This window comes from Ahaetulla prasina, chromosome 7 (assembly GCF_028640845.1).
Source record: "Ahaetulla prasina isolate Xishuangbanna chromosome 7, ASM2864084v1, whole genome shotgun sequence".
NCBI classification, from domain to species: Eukaryota; Metazoa; Chordata; class Lepidosauria; order Squamata; family Colubridae; genus Ahaetulla; species Ahaetulla prasina.
Window position 1 is genome coordinate 49,942,261 of NC_080545.1, and position 20,241 is coordinate 49,962,501.

Below are 20,241 nucleotides of genomic sequence, written 5' to 3' on the forward strand. Positions count from 1 at the left end.
TTATTTATTTATTTATTTATTTATTTATTTATTTATTTATTTATTTATTTATTTATTTATTTATTTATTTATTTATTTATTTATTTATTTATTTATTTATTTATTTATTTATTTATTTATTTATTTATTTATTTATTTATTTATTTATTTATTTATTTATTTATTTATTTATTTATTTATTTATTTATTTATTTATTTATTTATTTATTTATTTATTTATTTATTTATTTATTTATTTATTTATTTATTTATTTATTTATTTATTTATTTATTTATTTATTTATTTATTTATTTATTTATTTATTTATTTATTTATTTATTTATTTATTTATTTATTTATTTATTTATTTATTTATTTATTTATTTATTTATTTATTTATTTATTTATTTATTTATTTATTTATTTATTTATTTATTTATTTATTTATTTATTTATTTATTTATTTATTTATTTATTTATTTATTTATTTATTTATTTATTTATTTATTTATTTATTTATTTATTTATTTATTTATTTATTTATTTATTTATTTATTTATTTATTTATTTATTTATTTATTTATTTATTTATTTATTTATTTATTTATTTATTTATTTATTTATTTATTTATTTATTTATTTATTTATTTATTTATTTATTTATTTATTTATTTATTTATTTATTTATTTATTTATTTATTTATTTATTTATTTATTTATTTATTTATTTATTTATTTATTTATTTATTTATTTATTTATTTATTTATTTATTTATTTATTTATTTATTTATTTATTTATTTATTTATTTATTTATTTATTTATTTATTTATTTATTTATTTATTTATTTATTTATTTATTTATTTATTTATTTATTTATTTATTTATTTATTTATTTATTTATTTATTTATTTATTTATTTATTTATTTATTTATTTATTTATTTATTTATTTATTTATTTATTTATTTATTTATTTATTTATTTATTTATTTATTTATTTATTTATTTATTTATTTATTTATTTATTTATTTATTTATTTATTTATTTATTTATTTATTTATTTATTTATTTATTTATTTATTTATTTATTTATTTATTTATTTATTTATTTATTTATTTATTTATTTATTTGAGCGAAAATTGCAAAGCGTCTACTCTGCAATTGTGCTGGGAAGCCCAGGGTTGCCCGAGCATGAAAAAGCAAGAGAAGATAGTAAAGCAATAACCCAGTTCTCAAACCGCTTGTTCCAGCCTAAAGTATAGGGTCAACTAGAAAAACTTTTTAAGCGAACCGGTAGCAAAGGTAAGTGAAACCCACCCCTGGAAGGTCAGGTCTTATTTTCTTTTGACCCCCGAAGAAACAGCTAGTCCTTCTTTTTGAAGGGTTCTAATTATTGACTCACCTAGCGGTGGTGGCACCGACAGCCCCATCCTCCCACCTCCTCCTCGCCGCAAGTGCCCGATAACCGTGCGGATAAGTTTTCTGGGCAGCCTGATTCCATGGAGCCTCCTTCTGATTTGGCAACGCCCAAGAACAGTTTTGGAGGGACGCAAGGTTACGAAGGCTTGATCGGCGTGCGCAGCAGCGGAAGAGTTGGGACAAAGCCAAGTCATAATTGTCATGCAGTGACATCTGCAGAGACTATAAATAGGAGGCGGGACTTCCTGGTTTTTTGTCTCGGACAAAACAATGAATTTGGCGCAAGCTAATTCATGGAGGGAAGAATATATTCGTGAGTAATTCTGGCCTTATCTATAATTTCCTCGTTATCTCCAGAAACTTGGCAGGCCAACTTGCTGCCAGGAATGTGCCTGCAGCCCCCCATCCTCCCACCTCCTCCTCGCCGCAAGTGCCCGATAACCGTGCGGATAAGTTTTCTGGGCAGCCTGATTCCATGGAGCCTCCTTCTGATTTGGCAACGCCCAAGAACAGTTTTGGAGGGACGCAAGGTTACGAAGGCTTGATCGGCGTGCGCAGCAGCGGAAGAGTTGGGACAAAGCCAAGTCATAATTGTCATGCAGTGACATCTGCAGAGACTATAAATAGGAGGCGGGACTTCCTGGTTTTTTGTCTTGGACAAAGTTGCTCCTTACCCCTCCCACCCCCTCTCACCTGGGAATCCACCTCTTCACTACATTCCATCACATCATGATCTTGCTGCAGATCTTCCTGTTGGAGTCTATCTGTTCGAATGTGTTACATCCATCAAAGAAAAAATATAAGTGAAAAGGACAGTTGCAAAGGAAGCAGCAGCAGATCCTCTTCCCAATTCCCAGGTAGCCATAAATTTAGTCAACTTGGGCTGTTTTTGGAGTCAGAATATCATGGCCATCATTTAAAAACAAATAAATTACATGGTATAAATTATAATATACCTTGAAGATGCTAACCATAAATTGCTGCTTATAATCACTGTTCTCCAGAGGAACTTATCAGAGGCACCATGTCTGAAAAAGCCTGTAATACACTGGAACAAGTTCATGCACGATGCAGGCATGCCTTAATTTATTATGTAATTTTATATTATAAAATTGATTTTTTTATAATTCAATCCATGCTATAGATTATGCCATTATTATTTTCCCCAAATATATTGTGTGGACTGTATCTATGATAATTGTATCTTGTATGAAAGAGTATAAAAGAAAGAGTGGCAAGATCTAGGTCATATACAAGGCAGTTGTTAATCTTGCTGGAGGAAGAATATATTCGTGAGTAATTCTGGCCTTATCTATAATTTCCTCGTTATCTCCAGAAACTTGGCAGGCCAACTTAGCCTGAAAGAGTGAGTGCTCGGACCGGGAGAGGTTCTTTGTTGTGACCCAGGTTCCTGGACCCAGACTCCTGGACTCGGATGATTCAGAAAATGAGGGAGAAGACCTGGCAAGCCCTGCTTCTCTTGAGCCCTCTCCCTCCCTGGCACCCACTCAGAGGGAGGGGCGGGGCCTGATTCTCCCGGCTTTCTTCTGATTTGGCAACGCCCCAAGAACAGTTTTGGAGGGACGCAAGGTTACGAAGGCTTGATCGGCGTGCGCAGCAGCGGAAGAGTTGGGACAAAGCCAAGTCATAATTGTCATGCAGTGACATCTGCAGAGACTATAAATAGGAGGCGGGACTTCCTGGTTTTTTGTCTCGGACAAAACAATGAATTTGGCGCAAGCTAATTCATGGAGGGAAGAATATATTCGTGAGTAATTCTGGCCTTATCTATAATTTCCTCGTTATCTCCAGAAACTTGGCAGGCCCGTGGGTAGGCGTGGCCAGGACATGTATCTATGTAAATAAAAGGAAAAAAAGGGAAGGCCTCTGACGGACTCTTTGCTGGGAGTATTGGGGGAAGGGAAACAGAACATTTTGTCCGAGACCTGACTAAAACATCTTCCACCAAAGATGGATCAGCAGCAGGTACAGCAGCAGTTAGAGCAGCTACACGCGGCTAATCAACAGCTCCAGCAGCAAGTGGCTCACTTGGCAGGCCAACTTGCTGCCAGGAATGTGCCTGCAGCCCCCCCCCATCCTCCCACTCCTCCTCCTCGTCGCAAGTGCCCGATAACCGTGCCGGATAAGTTTTCTGGGCAGCCTGAGATGTTCCCGACCTTCTTGGGACAGTGCCAGCTCTACATGGCTATGAGGCCAGAGGATTTCCCAGACGACCGGGCTAAGGTGGCCTTCGTGATTAACCTTCTTTCCGGCTCGGCTGCTCGATGGGCCACGCCCTCTTGCTCCAGGACAGCCCCTGCTGGCGGACCAACAGCGTTTTGGCAGCACCTCGCACCATGTATGAGGACCCCGTTCGAATGCTGACGGCAACCAGGCGCCTTAAGGAACTCCGTCAAGGGAAACGCCCCCTGCAGGAGTACATCGCCGAATTTCGTCTTTTGTGCCAGGACTCTGACTGGAATGATGCAGCGCTGGTGGGCTCTCAGGAGGGACTCTCAGTGGAATTGCAAGACGAGCTGGCCCGCGTGGGCGCCGCGGACCCTCGACAACTTGGTGCCCCTTTGTCTCCGCCTCGATGCCCGTCTGCAACGGCGACCGTCCCGTCGCACCCCCCGGGACCCTCCGTCGACATCTGCACCCCCACTTCCTGCACCACCAGCACCCAGGGTCGCCCCACGTTTTGTAACCGCTGCGGAAGAGCCCATGGAGTTGGGAGCGGCCAGACCTCGCCTAACAGCCCAGGAGCGGAACCGGGCGCCAAGGGGATTGTGCCTGTACTGTGGGGAGCCCGGCCGCCGCGCTTCTTGCCCCAAGCGAAGTGGGGCACGCACGCCGTCCCCGAATCACAGCGTGACCAATCGGAAGCGGGCAGGCCCGACCTCGGGAAACCCTAGGTCGGGCACGTACTAAGCCCCACTGGACGCTATGGAAGTAGACTCTGGGCCCCTCGGCATCTGATTCTGGACACACGGATATGGTTGGGGAACCAGTCGGACGGGCTCCAGGCGCATGCGCTGGTGGACTCAGGGCCACAACAAACTTTATGGACCAGGCCTTTGTGACCCAGTTTGCGGTCCCGTGGTTCCGTGGACCCTCCGATGCGGGTAGAGACAATTGATGGGCGAGAACTGGTGTCCGGCCCCATTAAATTCGCCACCCAGCCTTTGCGCCTGGCTATTGGGGACCATGAGGAGGCGATCCAGTTTTATGTCACGGCGGACCTTCATTTTCCTTGGTCCTTGGGTTGGCCTGGCTTCGGACCCACGATCCTCAGGTGGCCTGGTCGCGAACGCCATCTCTTTCCCGAGTCTGCAGTGCGTCGATCACATCCGCCACACCTGTGCCGCCAGAACGCCCCACCGCTGCCATCACCTTGCCTCCTGAGCTGACGGACTTCGCCGGCGTGTTCAGCGAGAAGGAGGCGGACCGACTACCCCGCATCGGCCCCACGATTGCCCGTGGACCTTCTGCCCAACGCACCACTGCCTGTGGGACGCCTGTATTCCATGTCGGAGCCCGAGTTGGCCGCCTCAGGGACTTCCTGGACAAAAACCTGGCCCGAGGGTTCATCCGCCTTCAAAGTCCCTCTCGGCCCCGGTCCTCTTTGTGAAGAAGAAGACAGGGACTTGCGCCTATGCTGTGATTACCGCCGGCTAAACGCCATTACGGTGCGGAATCGCTACCCCTGCCGCTCATCCCGGAGCTACTGGAAAGGTTGCGGAGGCCACGATCTTCACCAAGCTCGATCTCCGGGGCCTACAACCTGGTGCGGATGCGAGAAGGAGACGAATGGAAGACGGCATTCGCACCCGATACGGACACTACGAATACACTGTCATGCCATTTGGGTTGACCAATGCTCCCGCCGTTTTCAGCACTTCATGAACGACGTGTTCCGAGACATGTTGGATCGGTTCGTGGTTATCTACCTCGACGACATCCTGATTTACTCCCGGTCCAGGAAAGCCACCTTCGACACGCCAGTCTGGTTCTGCAACGCTATGGAGCAACAACTCAATGCGAAACTGGAGAAATGCGTCTTCTTCCGGACTTCCATAGAATTCCTCGGGCATATCATCTCGCCCGAGGGCATAGCCATGGACCCATGTAAAGTAGAAGCTTTGTGTAGCTGGGAAGCCCTCGTCGGGTGAAGGATGTTCAGCGCCTACTGGGCTTCGCCAACTACTACCGGACCTTCATCCCGGCTTCGCCACACTGACAGCTCCACTTACCCAGCTCCTCAGGAAGAAGGTTGCATTCGGTGGGGTCCCCGCAGCAAGAAGCATTCACAGCCCTCAAGAAAGCCTTCGTCACGGAACCCGTCCTGAGGCATCCCGACCCGCTCCGGCCTTTTGTGGTGGAAACGGACGCGTCAATGTGGCTCTGGGAGCGGCGCTGCTACAGGCTCCGACGAATGGCGGCACACTTTTTCCCTGTGCTTACTACTCCCGGAAACTCAATCCTTCCGAGCGCAACTACACTATCTGGGGAAAAGAGTTGCTGGCTATCAAGTCTGCATTCGAGGCTTGGCGACACCATCTGGAGGGGGCCCGACATCAGGTGGAGGTCCGAACGGACCATCGGAATCTCGAGCACCTCACCACAGCTCGGAAGTTGAACCAGCGGCAGATTCCGGTGGTCGTTGTTTTTTGCCCGGTTCAACTTCCGCGTGACCTACATTCCCAGCGGTCACAACCGGAGGGCGGATGCCCTGTCCCGCAAGCCAGAGTACCTCTGCGCCAAGGACCCCCTTCCTCCACGGACAGTGCTGCCGGCAGAAGCCTTGGCCGCAGCACGGGAGCCAGTGGACTTGCGGGCCCAGGTGCGAGAGGCGCAGCGCCAGGACGCCTGGTCGCAGCAAAGGAGAGCGGAGGTGGGCCCCACGTCTCCTTGGACCTTGGAGGAGGACTTACTCAAGTTTTGGGGGCGATTATATGTGCCCACAGGACCACTCCGAGCCCTCGTCATGACCCAGTGCCACGACAACCCTGCAGCAGGACATTTTGGGTTCTTCAAGACCCTCCACCTGGTGACACGGACCTTTTGGTGGCCCAGTGCGGCATGATATACATGCCTACGTGACATCCTGCGTGCCGTGCCGGCAAGCCAAGACCGCCACGGGGCCCCTCCCGGCTCCTCCAGCCCTTGCCGACACCCGACAGACCCTGGGGCGATCTCTATGGATTTCCTGACAGACCTGCCGCCGTCCTCTGGGTTCACCACGGTGCTGGTGGTGGTGGACATGCTCACCAAGATGGCACACTTCATCCCATGCCGCGGACTGCCCACAGCCGCAAAACGCCCGCCTCTTTCTGCAGCACATCTTCCGCCTCCATGGTCTACCGGACAGGGTGGTTTCGGACCGCTGGAGTTCAGTTCACAGCCCGCTTCTGGAAGAGCCTGATGGCGCGTTGGAGGTGCAGGTGTGTCTGTCGTCATCGCACCATCCGGAGACCGACGGGGGTACAGAGAAGGTCATCGGTATACTGGAACAGTATCTCCGTTGCTTCATCAACCAGCAACAGGACAACTGGGCCGACTACCTGTCCCTGGCGGAGTTTGCTTTTAACAACTCTCAGCACACCTCTACTCAGATGACCCGTTCTTTGCCAATGTGGGTACCATCCGCGGCTCTTCCTCTGGCACCACCGGACTCTCCTGTTCCCGAACGCAGACCTTCCTGACGGAATTGCATGCGGTCCAACAGTTGGTACGCCAGCAGCTGAATCGGGCAAAGGAGGATTACAAACGGTCCGCCGACCGCTCCCGACGGGCAACGCCCCGCTGGCAGTTGGAGACCGGTGTGGCTCTCCACCAACCACCTCCCGTCCGACCGCCCGGTAAAGAAGTTGGACCACCGATTCATCGGCCCGTTCCCTGTCGAGGCAGTCATCAACCCGGTAGCCTACCGACTGACCCTGCCACGATCCATGCGGATCCACCCGTTTTCACCGGTCCCTTCTGGTTCCTGAGGCCACACCGAGTCCCCTTCGGTGCCCAACAGCACCCGTCACTGTCGCCGAGGACGGATCGGAGGAATCTGAAGTCCACAGCGCACGAGACTCTCGCTGGCTAAAGGGTCGTTTCCAATATTTGATCGCGTGGAAGGGATACGGGACTGATTTCTCCTGGGTAGATGCCTCCGACGCTCATGCCCTGACCTGGTGCAGGCCTTCCATGAGCAGAACCCAGCCCGACCGCATCCCGATCGTCAGCCCCGGGGGAAGGGCCCTGCGGTGAGGGATAGTGTTGTGACCCAGGTTCCTGGACCCAGACTCCTGGACTCGGATGATTCAGAAAATGAGGGAGAAGACCTGGCAAGCCCTGCTTCTCTTGAGCCCTCTCCCTCCCTGGCACCCACTCAAAGGGAGGGGCCGGCAAGGCCTGATTCTCCCGGGCCTTCTTCTGATTTGGCAACGCCCCAAGAACAGTTTTGGAGGGACGCAAGATTACGAAGGCTTGATCGGCGTGCGCAGCAGCGGAAGAGTTGGGACAAAGCCAAGTCATAATTGTCATGCAGTGACATCTGCAGAGACTATAAATAGGAGGCGGGACTTCCTGGTTTTTTGTCTTGGACAAAGCAATGAATTTGGCGCAAGCTAATTCATGGAGGGAAGAATATATTCGTGAGTAATTCTGGCCTTATCTATAATTTCCTCGTTATCTCCAGAAACTTGGCAGGCCCGTGGGTAGACGTGGCCAGGACATGTATCTATGTAAATAAAAGGAAAAAAGGAAGGCCTCTGACGGACTCTTTGCTGGGAGTATTGGGGAAGGAAACAGAACATTTTGTCCAAGACCTGACTAAAACATCTTCCACCAAAGATGGATCAGCAGCAGGTACAGCAGCAGTTAGAGCAGCTACAAGCAGCTAATCAACAGCTCCAGCAGCAAGTGGCTCACTTGGCAGGCCCGTGGGTAGACGTGGCCAGGACATGTATCTATGTAAATAAAAGGAAAAAAGGAAGGCCTCTGACGGACTCTTTGCTGGGAGTATTGGGGAAGGAAACAGAACATTTTGTCCAAGACCTGACTAAAACATCTTCCACCAAAGATGGATCAGCAGCAGGTACAGCAGCAGTTAGAGCAGCTACAAGCAGCTAATCAACAGCTCCAGCAGCAAGTGGCTCACTTGGCAGGCCCGTGGGTAGACGTGGCCAGGACATGTATCTATGTAAATAAAAGGAAAAAAGGAAGGCCTCTGACGGACTCTTTGCTGGGAGTATTGGGGAAGGAAACAGAACATTTTGTCCAAGACCTGACTAAAACATCTTCCACCAAAGATGGATCAGCAGCAGGTACAGCAGCAGTTAGAGCAGCTACAAGCAGCTAATCAACAGCTCCAGCAGCAAGTGGCTCACTTGGCAGGCCCGACCTCGGGAAACCCTAGGTCGGGCACGCATTAAGCCCCCACTGGACGTTGCGGAAGTAGACTCTGGGCCCCTCGGCATCTGATTCTGGACACACGGATATGGTTGGGGAACCAGTCGGACGGGCTCCAGGCGCATGCGCTGGTGGACTCAGGGCCACAACAAACTTTATGGACCAGGCCTTTGTGACCCAGGTTCCTGGACCCAGACTCCTAGACTCGGATGATTCAGAAAATGAGGGAGAAGACCTGGCAAGCCCTGCTTCTCTTGAGCCCTTTCCCTCCCTGGCACCCACTCAAAGGGAGGGGCCGGCAAGGCCTGATTCCCTGGAGCCTTCTTCTGATTTGGCAACGCCCCAAGAACAGTTTTGGAGGGACGCAAGATTACGAAGGCTTGATCGGCGTGCGCAGCAGCGGAAGAGTTGGGACAAAGCCAAGTCATAATTGTCATGCAGTGACATCTGCAGAGACTATAAATAGGAGGCGGGACTTCCTGGTTTTTTGTCTTGGACAAAGCAATGAATTTGGCGCGAGCTAATTCATGGAGGGAAGAATATATTCGTGAGTAATTCTGGCCTTATCTATAATTTCCTCGTTATCTCCAGAAACTTGGCAGGCCCGTGGGTAGACGTGGCCAGGACATGTATCTATGTAAATAAAAGGAAAAAAGGAAGGCCTCTGACGGACTCTTTGCTGGGAGTATTGGGGGAAGGGAAACAGAACATTTTGTCCAAGACCTGACTAAAACATCTTCCACCAAAGATGGATCAGCAGCAGGTACAGCAGCAGTTAGAGCAGCTACAAGCAGCTAATCAACAGCTCCAGCAGCAAGTGGCTCACTTGGCAGGCCCGTGGGTAGACGTGGCCAGGACATGTATCTATGTAAATAAAAGGAAAAAAGGAAGGCCTCTGACGGACTCTTTGCTGGGAGTATTGGGGAAGGAAACAGAACATTTTGTCCAAGACCTGACTAAAACATCTTCCACCAAAGATGGATCAGCAGCAGGTACAGCAGCAGTTAGAGCAGCTACAAGCAGCTAATCAACAGCTCCAGCAGCAAGTGGCTCACTTGGCAGGCCCGTGGGTAGACGTGGCCAGGACATGTATCTATGTAAATAAAAGGAAAAAAGGAAGGCCTCTGACGGACTCTTTGCTGGGAGTATTGGGGAAGGAAACAGAACATTTTGTCCAAGACCTGACTAAAACATCTTCCACCAAAGATGGATCAGCAGCAGGTACAGCAGCAGTTAGAGCAGCTACAAGCAGCTAATCAACAGCTCCAGCAGCAAGTGGCTCACTTGGCAGGCCCGTGGGTAGACGTGGCCAGGACATGTATCTATGTAAATAAAAGGAAAAAAGGAAGGCCTCTGACGGACTCTTTGCTGGGAGTATTGGGGAAGGAAACAGAACATTTTGTCCAAGACCTGACTAAAACATCTTCCACCAAAGATGGATCAGCAGCAGGTACAGCAGCAGTTAGAGCAGCTACAAGCAGCTAATCAACAGCTCCAGCAGCAAGTGGCTCACTTGGCAGGCCCGTGGGTAGACGTGGCCAGGACATGTATCTATGTAAATAAAAGGAAAAAAGGAAGGCCTCTGACGGACTCTTTGCTGGGAGTATTGGGGAAGGAAACAGAACATTTTGTCCAAGACCTGACTAAAACATCTTCCACCAAAGATGGATCAGCAGCAGGTACAGCAGCAGTTAGAGCAGCTACAAGCAGCTAATCAACAGCTCCAGCAGCAAGTGGCTCACTTGGCAGGCCCGACCTCGGGAAACCCTAGGTCGGGCACGCATTAAGCCCCCACTGGACGTTGCGGAAGTAGACTCTGGGCCCCTCGGCATCTGATTCTGGACACACGGATATGGTTGGGGAACCAGTCGGACGGGCTCCAGGCGCATGCGCTGGTGGACTCAGGGCCACAACAAACTTTATGGACCAGGCCTTTGTGACCCAGTTTGCGGTCCCGTGGTTCCGTGGACCCTCCGATGCGGGTAGAGACAATTGATGGACGAGAACTGGTGTCCGGCCCCATTAAATTCGCCACCCAGCCTTTGCGCCTGGCTATTGGGGACCATGAGGAGGCGATCCAGTTTTATGTCACGGCGGACCTTCATTTTCCCTTGGTCCTTGGGTTGGCCTGGCTTCGGACCCACGATCCTCAGGTGGCCTGGTCGCGGAACGCCATCTCTTTCCCGAGTCTGCAGTGCGTCGATCACATCCGCCACACCTGTGCCGGCCAGAACGTCCCCACCGCTGCCATCACCTTGCCTCCTGAGCTGACGGACTTCGCCGACGTGTTCAGCGAGAAGGAGGCGGACCGACTACCCCCGCATCGGCCCTACGATTGCCCCGTGGACCTTCTGCCCAACGCACCACTGCCTGTGGGACGCCTGTATTCCATGTCGGAGCCCGAGTTGGCCGCCCTCAGGGACTTCCTGGACAAAAACCTGGCCCGAGGGTTCATCCGGCCTTCAAAGTCCCCTCTCTCGGCCCCGGTCCTCTTTGTGAAGAAGAAGACAGGGGACTTGCGCCTATGCTGTGATTACCGCCGGCTAAACGCCATTACGGTGCGGAATCGCTACCCCCTGCCGCTCATCCCGGAGCTACTGGAAAGGTTGCGGGAGGCCACGATCTTCACCAAGCTCGATCTCCGGGGGGCCTACAACCTGGTGCGGATGCGAGAAGGAGACGAATGGAAGACGGCATTCGGCACCCGATACGGACACTACGAATACACTGTCATGCCATTTGGGTTGACCAATGCTCCCGCCGTTTTTCAGCACTTCATGAACGACGTGTTCCGAGACATGTTGGATCGGTTCGTGGTTATCTACCTCGACGACATCCTGATTTACTCCCGGTCCAGGAAAGCCACCTTCGACACGTCAGTCTGGTTCTGCAACGCTATGGAGCAACAACTCAATGCGAAGCTGGAGAAATGCGTCTTCTTCCGGACTTCCATAGAATTCCTCGGGCATATCATCTCGCCCGAGGGCATAGCCATGGACCCATGTAAAGTAGAAGCTTTGTGTAGCTGGGAAGCCCCTCGTCGGGTGAAGGATGTTCAGCGCCTACTGGGCTTCGCCAACTACTACCGGACCTTCATCCCGGGCTTCGCCACACTGACAGCTCCACTTACCCAGCTCCTCAGGAAGAAGGTTGCATCTGGGTGGGGTCCCCCGCAGCAAGAAGCATTCACAGCCCTCAAGAAAGCCTTCGTCACGGAACCCGTCCTGAGGCATCCCGACCCGCTCCGGCCTTTTGTGGTGGAAACGGACGCGTCCAATGTGGCTCTGGGAGCGGTGCTGCTACAGGCTCCGACGAATGGTGGCACACTTTTTCCCGCGCTTACTACTCCCGGAAACTCAATCCTTCCGAGCGCAACTACACTATCTGGGAAAAGAGTTGCTGGCTATCAAGGCTGCATTCGAGGCTTGGCGACACCATCTGGAGGGGCCCGACATCAGGTGGAGGTCCGAACGGACCATCGGAATCTCGAGCACCTCACCACAGCTCGGAAGTTGAACCAGCGGCAGATCCGTGGTCGTTGTTTTGCCCGGTTCAACTTCCGCGTGACCTACATTCCCAGCGGTCACAACCGGAGGGCGGATGCCCTGTCCGCAAGCCAGAGTACCTCTGCGCCAAGGACCCCTTCCTCCACGGACAGTGCTGCCGGCAGAAGCCTTGGCCGCAGCACGGAGCCAGTGGACTTGCGGGCCCAGGTGCGAGGCGCAGCGCCAGGACGCCTGGTCGCAGCAAAGGAGAGCGGAGGTGGGCCCCACGTCTCCTTGGACCTTGGAGGAGGACTTACTCAAGTTTCGGGGGCGATTATATGTGCCCACAGGACCACTCCGAGCCCTCGTCATGACCCAGTGCCACGACAACCCTGCAGCAGGACATTTTGGGTTCTTCAAGACCCTCCACCTGGTGACACGGACCTTTTGGTGGCCCGGAGTGCGGCATGATATACATGCCTACGTGACATCCTGCGTACCGTCCCGGCAAGCCAAGACCGCCCCGGGGCCCCCCCCCGGGCTCCTCCAGCCCTTGCCGACACCCGACAGACCCTGGGGGGCGATCTCTATGGATTTCCTGACAGACCTGCCGCCGTCCTCTGGGTTCACCACGGTGCTGGTGGTGGTGGACATGCTCACCAAGATGGCACACTTCATCCCATGCCGCGGACTGCCCACAGCCGCAAAACGCCCGCCTCTTTCTGCAGCACATCTTCCGCCTCCATGGTCTACCGGACAGGGTGGTTTCAGACCGCTGGAGTTCAGTTCACAGCCCGCTTCTGGAAGAGCCTGATGGCGCGTTGGAGGTGCAGGTGTGTCTGTCGTCATCGCACCATCCGGAGACCGACGGGGGTACAGAGAAGGTCATCGGTATACTGGAACAGTATCTCCGTTGCTTCATCAACCAGCAACAGGACAACTGGGCCGACTACCTGTCCCTGGCGGAGTTTGCTTTTAACAACTCTCAGCACACCTCTACTCAGATGACCCGTTCTTTGCCAATGTGGGGTACCATCCGCGGCTCTTCCCTCTGGCACCACCGGACTCTCCTGTTCCCGAAACGCAGACCTTCCTGACGGAATTGCATGCGGTCCAACAGTTGGTACGTCAGCAGCTGAATCGGGCAAAGGAGGATTACAAACGGTCCGCCGACCGCTCCCGACGGGCAACGCCCCCGCTGGCAGTTGGAGACCGGTGTGGCTCTCCACCAAACACCTCCCGTCCGACCGCCCGGTAAAGAAGTTGGACCACCGATTCATCGGCCCGTTCCCTGTCGAGGCAGTCATCAACCCGGTAGCCTACCGACTGACCCTGCCACGATCCATGCGGATCCACCCCGTTTTTCACCGGTCCCTTCTGGTTCCTGAGGCCACACCGAGTCCCCTTCGGTGCCCAACAGCACCCGTCACTGTCGCCGAGGACGGATCGGAGGAATCTGAAGTCCACAGCGTACGAGACTCTCGCTGGCTAAAGGGTCGTTTCCAATATTTGATCGCGTGGAAGGGATACGGGACTGATTTCTCCTGGGTAGATGCCTCCGGCGTTCATGCCCCTGACCTGGTGCAGGCCTTCCATGAGCAGAACCCAGCCCGACCGCATCCCGATCGTCAGCCCGGGGAAGGGCCCTGCGGTGAGGGATAGTGTTGTGACCCAGGTTCCTGGACCCAGACTCCTGGACTCGGATGATTCAGAAAATGAGGGAGAAGACCTGGCAAGCCCTGCTTCTCTTGAGCCCTCTCCCTCCCTGGCACCCACTCAGAGGGAGGGGCCGGCGGGGCCTGATTCTCCCGGCCTTCTTCTGATTTGGCAACGCCCAAGAACAGTTTTGGAGGGACGCAAGGTTACGAAGGCTTGATCGGCGTGCGCAGCAGCGGAAGAGTTGGGACAAAGCCAAGTCATAATTGTCATGCAGTGACATCTGCAGAGACTATAAATAGGAGGCGGGACTTCCTGGTTTTTTGTCTCGGACAAAACAATGAATTTGGCGCAAGCTAATTCATGGAGGGAAGAATATATTCGTGAGTAATTCTGGCCTTATCTATAATTTCCTCGTTATCTCCAGAAACTTGGCAGGCCCGTGGGTAGACGTGGCCAGGACATGTATCTATGTAAATAAAAGGAAAAAAAAGGAAGGCCTCTGACGGACTCTTTGCTGGGAGTATTGGGGGAAGGGAAACAGAACATTCTTGGACATGAGCGAGGGCGCCTGCTTGCCGCCTTTGAGGCTACGGCTCGTAGAGCTGCATCTTCTTCTCGCTGTCGGTCAGGAAAGACAGGTTCGTGAGGGACTTCTGCTTGCGCAGGTTCGAGGCCACCGGCAAGCGAGCCTCCACGCTGTCCGACTTGAAGACCTTCAGCTCAGCCGTCTTGGGCGCCACCCCGGTGGGGCCTTTGGGGTTGGCGCGCTTCTGCATCATGGCCTTGCTCCCCTCGGACGCCGCCTTCTTGAAAGCCTCCTGACGTGGTGGTTGCCTCCGCCCGCTGCTACCGAGCATCTTCTTCCGCCTGCCGTGAGGAAACCATTTAAAGCCCAGCTTCTGAAGCACGGAGGAGAAGAAAGAAAGCCTGGCGGAGTTACTGCGGACCCGAGCCAAGCGGTCCCAGTCCAGCCGAGCGGTGGCGGGCGACGCTCGGCATGTCGGGGAAACCCTCCCTCCCTCAGCCGAGAAGGCTGGCGGCTCCCCCGCCCCGCCGCGCGGACCCGAGCCAAGCCGGTCCCAGTCCAGCCGAACGGTGGAAGCGTCGGCCGAGGAGGCTGGCGGCTCCCCCGCCCCGCCCTCTCACTGCACCGCCAGGGCTTTCTTTCTTCTCCCTCCGTGCTTCAGAAGCTGGGCTTTTAAATGGTTTCCTCGTGGCACAGCCTGGCGGGAGTTACTGCGGACCCGAGCCAAGCCGGTCCCAGTCCAGCGAGCGGTGGCGTCGGCCGAGAAGGCTGGCGGCTCCCCCGCCCCGCCCTCTCACTGCACCGCCAGGGCTTTCTTTCTTCTCCCTCCGTGCTTCAGAAGCTGGGCTTTTAAATGGTTTCCTTGCGGCACAGCCTGGCGGGAGTTACTGCGGACCCGAGCCAAGCGGTCCCAGTCCAGCCGAACGGTGAAAGCGGAGCGGCGCTCGGCATGTCGGGGAAACCCTCCCTCCCTCAGCCGAGAAGGCTGGCGGCTCCCCCGCCCCGCCGCGCGGGCCCCGGCCAAGCCGGTCCCAGTCCAGCCGAGCAGTGGCGTCGGCCGAGAAGGCTGGCGGCTCCCCCGCCCCGCCCTCTCACTGCACCGCCAGGGCTTTCTTTCTTCTCCCTCCGTGCTTCAGAAGCTGGGCTTTTAAATGGTTTCCTCGCGGCACAGCCTGGCGGGGGGTACTGCGGGCCCGGGCCAAGCCGGTCCCCGTCCAGCCGAGCGGTGGCGGGCGGCGCTCGGCATGTCGAAACCTCCTCCCACAGCCGAGAAGGCTGGCGGCTCCCCCGCCCCGCCGCGCGGACCCGAGCCAAGCCGGTCCCAGTCCAGCCGAACGGTGAAAGCGTCGGCCGAGAAGGCTGGCGGCTCCCCCACCCCGCCCTCTCACTGCACCGCCAGGGCTTGCTTTCTTCTCCCTCCGTGCTTCAGAAGCTGGGCTTTTAAATGGTTTCCTCGCAGCACAGCCTGGCGGGAGTTACTGCGGACCCGAGCCAAGCCGGTCCCAGTCCAGCCAAACGGTGAAAGCGGAGCGGCGCTCGGCATGTCGAAACCTCCTCCCTGAGCCGAGAAGGCGGGCGGCTCTCCCGCCCCGCCGCGCGGACCCGAGCCAAGCCGGTCCCAGTCCAGCCGAACGGTGAAAGCGGAGCGGCGCTCGGCATGTCGCTTTCACCGTTCGGCTGGACTGGGACTGGCTTGGCTCGGGTCAGCGGCGGGCGGGGAGCCGCCAGCCTTCTCGGCTGAGGGAGGGTTTCCCGACATGCCAGCGCCGCTCCGCTTTCACCGTTCGGCTGGACTGGGACCCGAGCCAAGCGGTCCCAGTCCAGCGAACTGCTCAGCCTTGGGCAAATCCCGCCGGACGATCTCGCCGCCTCTTTGGCGTCTCCTGTGCGGGGTTCCCGAAGTACATCGAGACGTAGACTCGAGTATAAGCCGAGGGGGCGCTTTTCAGCACAAAAAACGTGCTGAAAAACTCGGCTTATACTCGAGTATATACGGTACTTCGAAGCTTAATATTTTATTGTTTCACAGATCTTGCCAAACTGAGGATTCTACTATCTACATCTATGATATACCCAGTAAACTTTTAGGGAAGGGCTTTTTCATCCTCGTTGTTTCATACATAATATTTGGACAAAGTTGCTCCTTACCCCTCCCACCCCCTCTCACCTGGGAATCCACCTCTTCACTACATTCCATCACATCATGATCTTGCTGCAGATCTTCCTGTTGGAGTCTATCTGTTCGAATGTGTTACATCCATCAAAGAAAAAATATAAGTGAAAAGGACAGTTGCAAAGGAAGCAGCAGCAGATCCTCTTCCCAATTCCCAGGTAGCCATAAATTTAGTCAACTTGGGCTGTTTTTGGAGTCAGAATATCATGGCCATCATTTAAAAACAAATAAATTACATGGTATAAATTATAATATACCTTGAAGATGCTAACCATAAATTGCTGCTTATAATCACTGTTCCCCAGAGGAACTTATCAGAGGCACCATGTCTGAAAAAGCCTGTAATACACTGGAACAAGTTCATGCACGATGCAGGCATGCCTTAATTTATTATGTAATTTTATATTATAAAATTGATTTTTTTATAATTCAATCCATGCTATAGATTATGCCATTATTATTTTCCCCAAATATATTGTGTGGACTGTATCTATGATAATTGTATCTTGTATGAAAGAGTATAAAAGAAAGAGTGGCAAGATCTAGGTCATATACAAGGCAGTTGTTAATCTTGCTGGAGGAAGAAAAACATGTGAACTGATTAAAGAGGAAAACAAAACAACCAAAAAAAGCTTTAATCAGTGTAACTGTCAAGCTAATGCAACTCTAAAGTCCTTGGTTTAGACAGAAACATCACACAGAAAAGAAATTTATTTCTGACTAAACATAAAGAACCCCACATTTTCTTTTTAAGTATATTTTATTTGAAAGCATAGCACAAAATATGTTCCTTTATTTGAAAGGAAAGATTCAGGCTGGGTATTTCTAAACATTTCCAGCTTTTCCAATTTGTTGACAAAATGTGAATTATTTTGGAGCTGTGTTCCTGTGGTTTGTCATGTCAGTTATTATATTGAAAAATTACTTATAAAAAGGCTTTGACACTGAACTTTACAAATTTGTTCCAACTGACCTTGTCTCAGTTATTTGCCATTCTAGCACATTGTTATTTGCCTTGTGCAATACTAGAAAAACTATAGCAAAAGTCCTAACATTTTATGTGCTTACAAATAAAGAATCTGCTTTAAATAAAGAAATCAACATGCTTATCCAAAGTCCATTTTCTCTCAGATGTATAAGGTTTGCTTTCTGTAGAATTCCTCATAAATGCTTGCATGTATTTTTCTTTTTAATTCAGTGAAAATGAACATTTAAACATATTTGTAAACTTTTTGTTAAACTTTTCTCTGCAAAGTTTAACAAAATTAATTTACAATTTCTAAATCTTCATAATTTTATCTAAACTAATATTATGGTTATATTGTCAATCAATCACTGTCCCCCAAACATCTTCACTCTTTCTATTATTATTTTTCTTTGCTTTTCTTCCTTTATTTGTTTACTTTGAAGGAAAGAAATGTGAGTTTAATTTCTGGATTTTTAATTGATCCAATTTCAGCTTTGTTTACCCTTTAATTCAAAACTACAATGATTATTGCTAACAATAATAGCATAACAAATATTGTTCATAAATGTATTTATTCATAAAATCACCTTTACTTTTCATGAAATAGTCTAACCATTATATTCACCTGATCTGGTTAAATGGACTATAATGCCAATAGGTAAAGGTAAAGGTTCCCCTTGCACATATGTGCTAGTTGTTCCCAACTCTAGTGGGCAGTGCTCATCTCCGTTTCAAAGCCAAAGAGCCAGCACTGTCTAAAGACATCTCTGTGGTCATGTGGCCGGCATGATTAAACGCCAAAGGTGCACAGAACGCTGTTACCTTCCCACCAAAGATAGTTCATATTTTTCTACTTGCATTTTTTACGTGCTTTCAAACTACTAGGTTGGAAGAATCTGGGACAAGTAACGGGAGCTCACCCCATTACATGACACTAGGGATTCAAACCGCTGAACTGCGGACCTTTTGATCGACCAGCTCAGTGTCTTTGATAATGCCAATACAGAATTGGAATTCCTGATTTTTATTTTTATTTTTTTACATTTATATCCCGCCCTTCTCCGAAGACTCAGGGCAGCTTACAGTGTATAAGGCAATAGTCTCATTCTATTTGTATATTTACAAAGTCAACTTATTGCCCCCCCAACAATCTGGGTCCTCATTTTACCTACCTTATAAAGGATGGAAGGCTGAGCCAACCTTGGGCCGGGCTTGAACATGCAGTAATTGCAGGCTACTGTGTTCTAATAACAGGCTCCTTACAGCCTGAGCTATTCTGGCCCTGAACTCAACTTTATCCTGTACAATAGTACAGGAGGGTTTTTTTTGTAAATAATGGTAGCAAAAGACAGTAAAATTTGAATGAAAAAGCCATGGGACCTGCACACATCATGCCAAATTCTAAGTTTCTGTTCTGGTAAAGTGTTTGTGTCATCTGCTTAATATATTACAGTACTGAGAAGTTACAGCTCCTTTAATGACTGAATTGTGCAAAAGAATATATACATTCAACCTTTGTGGTTTGTGCTATACGTTTATTTTAAATTTTGTAGAATTCTGAAGCAACATATTAACTTCTCACAGCATAATTCATATCCATAGATGGTTTTATGTTGGATGATGCATTAGGACGCAAACATCAATTATTGTAATATATAATATAAAAAAGCCATGCTATCCACAGTTGGCTAGGTTCATTCACCATATTAAACCAAAATACATTTGTAGTTTATGATGTCATATGAAGCCAGCCTTTTTGGTTTGATTCATGGGTTAGAATATTATATGAACTCAATAAGTTATAGTTTATGAATGAAGCATGGTTAAACAAACCATGTCTTAATACAATGAATATACCAAATCTATAAAATACAATGAGAATGACTACAGAATAAAAAAAAGTTACAGAAATAGAAATGGAAATTAGACTATGTAACTAAAAATTATATAGATTCAGCAGTAGACCTGATTATAATTAAGGTTTTTTTTAAATGCAGAAAATACCACTTTTGTCTAAGTCCATTTATTTATGAAACACTTTTTAATGACATTTTATATTTATGTTTTTTTCTTAGACGGCTTGATGCTAACCATATTAGCTTCATACCTTCCAACTGTTTCAGCGGCTTGATGTCACTTAGATATCTGTGGCTAGATGATAACTCTTTGACTGAAATTCCAGCGCAAGCTTTCAGAAGTTTGCCAGCACTGCAGGCAATGACACTTGCACTCAACAAAATCTACTATATTCCAGATTATGCTTTTGGAAATCTCTCCAATTTAGTAGTGCTGTAAGTTTATATTTGATTTTAGACATAAAATTTAATTCATTTTCAAGAGTTTCATCTGTTGACTTCATGAAAGTATGTGTTTAATATACACCAAGGATGGGTTCTACTTACCTTAGCTACCAATTCGCAATGGAAGCATGCAGACAGAAGCTTCTGCGCATGCGCAGATTGTCAATTATGACGTCCGGGCGGGTGGGTGAAGCCTTCCGCTGCTTTTACTACCGGTCACAAGAACCAGAGAGAACCGGAAGCAACCCACCACTGATATACACCTAGTTCTTTTAGTAGAACAGCATGTATTTAAGTCCAAAGCCTGGTTAATGAAGCCAATTG

General features: G+C 49.5%; 1 protein-coding gene across 4 annotated transcripts in view; it reads left to right on the plus strand.

The window, feature by feature from the left end:
• Positions 1-20,241, plus strand: part of LGR5 (leucine rich repeat containing G protein-coupled receptor 5) — a 104,890-nt gene that overhangs the window by 46,801 nt on the left and 37,848 nt on the right. For all 4 annotated transcript variants that reach the window (XM_058190921.1, XM_058190922.1, XM_058190923.1 and 1 more), the window contains one exon: positions 19,693-19,908. In XM_058190921.1, coding sequence (XP_058046904.1) covers positions 19,693-19,908 — 216 coding nt within the window. The remainder of the gene's footprint in view (positions 1-19,692; positions 19,909-20,241) is intronic.